Raw genomic sequence first — 4,200 nt, forward strand, 5'->3', positions numbered from 1 at the left:
GGCAGGGCAGGGCAGGGCAGGGCAGGGCAGGGCAGGGCAGGGCAGGGCAGGGCTGGCCCGGAGTGTCTCTGCCCCCCCAGCCCCGTCTGGGTCCCGCCCCAGCCCCACCCGCGGTCGGGCCGGTTTCACCGCACAAAGCCGGGCAGAGACCCCGGGGTTGCCCAGCGGAGGCCGCTGAGGAGAAGGCGGGAGAGCCAGGACGAGCGAAGCCTCACAGGGACCCCTCACACGGAGCACACCCGCCACGCTCACCCACCTCCGGCCAGGCCCGCGCCGCGCCGCCTACAACTCCCACAATACCCCACGGCAAGGGCGCACGCGCAGATCACAACCGGCACATAGCGCGGCCTACAACTCCCAGCATGCCCCACGGCGCGCCCAGCACTGCGTCTTATATACAGAGCACCGCCTACATCCCCCAGCAGCCCCCGCCACGCGGCGCAGGCGCGGAGCGCGCGGCCAAGATGGCGCTGCTGCGGCAGGTGTACGGGTCGCTGTTCCGCCGCACGTCCACATTCGCGCTGTCGGTCGTGCTGGGCGCGGTGCTCTTCGAGCGCGCCTTCGACCAGGGTGCGGACGCGCTCTTCGAGCGGCTCAACGAAGGGGTAAGGGCTGGGTAAGGCCCCGCTGGGGCCGCCCGCGCGCGGGCCCAGCGCTGAAGGTCAGGGCGGCCCCGCTGGGCCCTGCGCGGGCCTCGGCCCCGGCGCTCGCTGAGGGTCAGCGCGGCTCGGCCGCGCCCGAGGGGGCTCCGCGGCTGTCGTGGCGCTCGGTGGTCGGGGCTTCTCTGTCCTTGGGCTTCTCTGGCCGCTTGGAAGGGGCGTGCAAGGGGGTGGGGAGCGGGAGGGGTAAAAGGAGCTTGTTTTGTGCTCTGTAGAGCCCCGGCTTGGCCGATCTGCCCTTGGCAGAGGGAGGGGATTAGGGCTGGTGGCCTCGGGTGTCCCCAGCGTGAACCTTGGGTGAAAGGGGTCAAGTCGTCCTTAGGTTCTTGAGTACAGCAGTGACGGGATGATGACTGCAAGATACTGAGGCAGGCTTGGGGGAGACCTTAGATCCCCATTGAGTGCCTACAGAGGCTCCAGGAAGCTGGAAAAAGGCTTGGGACAAGGCATGGAGTGCCAGGACAAGGGGGAATGGCTTCCCACTGCCAGAGGGCAGCGTTAGATGGGATATTGGTAAGGAATTCTTCCCTCTGAGGTTGGGGAGGCCCTGGCACAGGGTGCCCAGAGAAGCTGTGGCTGCCCCTGGACCCCTGGCAGTGCCCAAGGCCAGGCTGGATGGGGACAGTGGAAGGTGTCCCTGGCCATGGGAATGGCACTGGATGAGCTTTAAGGTCCCTTCCCACCCAAACCATTCCATGGTTCTATGAATAGGAATGTTCTGTGCATCCCTTATGTGCGGGAGCAGAACTGCCCTCTCCAGTCTGGGTGGGAACTCAAGGCAGTGGCTCTGGGCCACTAATCCAGACCAGGGGAAGGGGAATCTCTGCAGCTTCTTGCCTGTCCAGATTAGAAGCCAGGAGCCCCCATGTGCATCCTGTGTCCCCCAGATCCAGTACAGGACTCCATCACCGCGGCCCCAGGCAGGATAATTTGGGTTTTGGATTTTGTTATTCCAACACCACTGAGAAGCTGCCTAAAATATCTTGATTTGTTTTTCCTGCTTGTTTTCCACACAGAAACTGTGGAAACACATCAAGCACAAGTACGAGAACTGAGAGCTCAGCAGCAGGAGCCAGCCTGGGGTGGCTGCAGGCACTGCAGGGATGGGTTCAACCTCCTGAAACTGGGAATGGATTCCTGATGGAACAACTCCGAGCCAGCTACTGTCAGCCACCTCCTGATATGATGTGAAGCAAGATGGACTCAAGGACTTCTGCTGCTGTACTCAACTCACTGTGTTCAAATAAAACTCCTGGTCCTGTCTTGTGCCTTTGTGTTCACCTCACTCATCCTTTGGCCTCTCTGTGACTCCTCCTCCTCTGGGAGGTGGAGCATCCTTAAAAGCCCTGATCCTTAGTTCCAAGGCACTGTCAGGAACCACGATGCCTTAACATGGATTTGAAAGCACTTAGCTGTGGTTCAGTGACAACCCTTGGCTTCTGCCTGGGAAGGGTGAGAAGCTGTCTGCTTCTTCTGGTCTGTCCACAGGAAAGGGGCTTAAAATCATTCCCAGCACCGTTTGTAGCTCAGATGTGATGGAGGTTCCTGGCCTGGCCCCTTTCAGAGCTGCCCTAACAGGGAGGAACGTGCTCTGCACTTTGAGCAGGCTGGGTGTGCCCAGCTCTGCTGGGCTGAGAATGGGGACCAGGTGTAACTTTCAGAGAGGAGGTGGATCCCTTTCCTAATTATTCCTGTGCCTTCTGCCTCCTCACATGGCTTGAGGAGCAGAAGTGATGTCAGGTTTGTGTGTCACACACCTGCCTCCATCCCACCTGACCCAAGGGAAGGTGCTGGAAAGGGAGAGGGATCACTCGGTGCCCCCCAGCAGCTGGCTCAGAGGAGTCATGGAATGGTTTGGATGGGAAGGGACTTTTAAGATCGTCCAGTTCCTCCCCCCTGAACCTTCTCTTGCCCTGAGCAGTCATTCCCCTCTCCCTGAAGAGCCCAGCCCTGCCTGACCCTGTCAAACACTTCTTTCTACACGGGAAGGGAACTCTGGGCACTGCCTGGGGTAATGACTCGGTTAATTCCTCAGCTCTCAGGTGGCTGTAGGGAGATCTGGCTGTGACTCCTCTTCCCACTTTCCCAGCCCAGCAGCCCCATCTCTCCCTCCTCGCTCCTTTTTCAGTAACAGGAGGGATTTCAGCAATGGCTGAGGCAGAGCCCATTAGAGCCAGTGCTCACAGCAGCTTTGTTGGGTTTGCAAACGAGTGCCAGGGGGGTAAAGCATTTACTCTGAGAACACAACGAGCACTTAAACACTTATGCTTGTGTTTTTGGAGCCAAACCCAACTCCAGCTGTCCCAGTCCCAGCTGGGCTTTACGGAGATGGTTAAGAGGAAGGTTTAAGCTTTCCTGGGACAATCCCATCTGAGTGCCAGCTCCCTGTGCTCTGCTGCTGTTCGACATCAGGCTGAACAGCTCAGAGAGAGTTGCAGGCTCTGAGCAGCAAGAACCAAAGCTGAATACAGGATGAGGGGACAGCACTGCAGTGGGCAGCAGGGAGGAGCTGAAGCCATCGGTGCAGAGAGCAGGAGCTGCAGGAGAGCAGCCTTATCCCAGCAGGGGATTTCCCTGGATACAGCATTTAGGGATACTGGTAAATGTAATTCCTTTTTCTGTGTCTGTCATTGGGAGGTTTGGGCAGCACTGATAGGCAAAGAAAAATCTCCTCCTTGGAGCACTCAGGACTTCCCCTCATTTCGTGGCAGTGGCTGTTCTGCTGCATTTCTGCTTCTCTGCAAACAGCCCCACAGCAGCTCCAGTCACATCCCTGCCCTCTGCACACCACCAGGCACCAAAGTACAAGCCTGTGGACTTTACCAGCACCCCACTGCTCCTGCAGCACTGGGACTGCCCTGGAGCACAACCCACTGCTGATTTTCTCACTGTGGGGGTGACAGCCACAGGCACTGCTGCAGTGCTAGAAAACACAGTGTGGTGGGGAGATGGCACTCAGGGCACATTAACCAGTAAATTAACCAAGCAAAGCCTAATTGGATACACCAGGGAAGTTCGTCAATACTGACTGTAAGAGCCTAAAAAACCAACTAAAACATCTACATCTTTTATTTGTACCTTCTGTTTTCACAGGCCTCACTAAAGGGACAGAAATCCATAAGGTCTTACTCACCTGAACCCCTGTGGGCCTGTCAGCAGTGGGAATAGCCTGAGCCTTTCCCTGCCAGCATGGAGCTGTGTCAGGAGGTTTAGGTGGACATGAGGGAAAGGTTCTTCCCCCAGAGGCTGCTGGGCACTGCCCAGGCTCCCCAGGGAATGGGCACGGCCCCGAGGCTGCCAGAGCTCCAGGAGCGTTTGGGCAGCGCTGCCAGGGATGCCCAGGGTGGGGTTGTTGGGGTGTCTGGGCAGGGCCGGGAGCTGGGCTGGATGATCCTGTGGGTCCCTTCCAGCTTGGGACCATCTATAACTCAAGTTCAGGATAAGGCATTTCCATGGAAGCCGTGCTCTCAGAGCTGCTCACTCCAGGGTGGGCAGGGAGGGCGCAAGGAGCCAGTACGAAAATAAAACTCTGTGAACTATA

General features: G+C 58.3%; 2 protein-coding genes across 4 annotated transcripts in view; one reads left to right on the forward strand and one right to left on the reverse strand.

The window, feature by feature from the left end:
• The window catches only part of ZMAT5 (zinc finger matrin-type 5), a 15,142-nt gene extending 14,806 nt beyond the window's left edge, over positions 1-336 (reverse strand). Inside the window, exon 1 of one of the 3 annotated variants that reach the window (XM_042023338.1) lies at positions 257-336. The gene's annotated coding sequence lies outside the window, so the exon portion shown is untranslated. Of the gene's footprint in view, positions 1-150; positions 233-256 lie in introns of those variants that run through there. The other 2 variants (XM_042023348.1, XM_042023327.1) reach the window with 2 other exon arrangements.
• A 66-nt stretch (positions 337-402) lies between these two features.
• LOC121662313 (cytochrome b-c1 complex subunit 9) lies at positions 403-1,921 on the forward strand. The gene is made up of 2 exons (XM_042023361.1): positions 403-605; positions 1,676-1,921. Exons 1-2 carry the CDS (start codon positions 465-467, stop codon positions 1,712-1,714), a joined length of 180 nt encoding a protein of 59 aa, XP_041879295.1. The 5' UTR covers positions 403-464; the 3' UTR covers positions 1,715-1,921.
• The last annotated feature ends 2,279 nt before the right edge of the window (positions 1,922-4,200 follow it).

The sequence above is a fragment of the Corvus kubaryi genome, unplaced genomic scaffold, assembly GCF_017639235.1.
Source record: "Corvus kubaryi isolate FWS band 111438036 unplaced genomic scaffold, C.kubaryi_AGA036_p1.0 127, whole genome shotgun sequence".
Classification (NCBI taxonomy): Eukaryota; Metazoa; Chordata; class Aves; order Passeriformes; family Corvidae; genus Corvus; species Corvus kubaryi.

Excerpts from the sequence above, each read along its gene's own strand:
- LOC121662313 (XM_042023361.1), top strand. The coding sequence starts at position 465 with ATGGCGCTGCTGCGGCAGGTGTACGGGTCGCTGTTCCGCCGCACGTCC. Across the intron at positions 606-1,675 it reads TCGAGCGGCTCAACGAAGGG|AAACTGTGGAAACACATCAA; the intron begins GTAAGGGCTGGG and ends TTTTCCACACAG.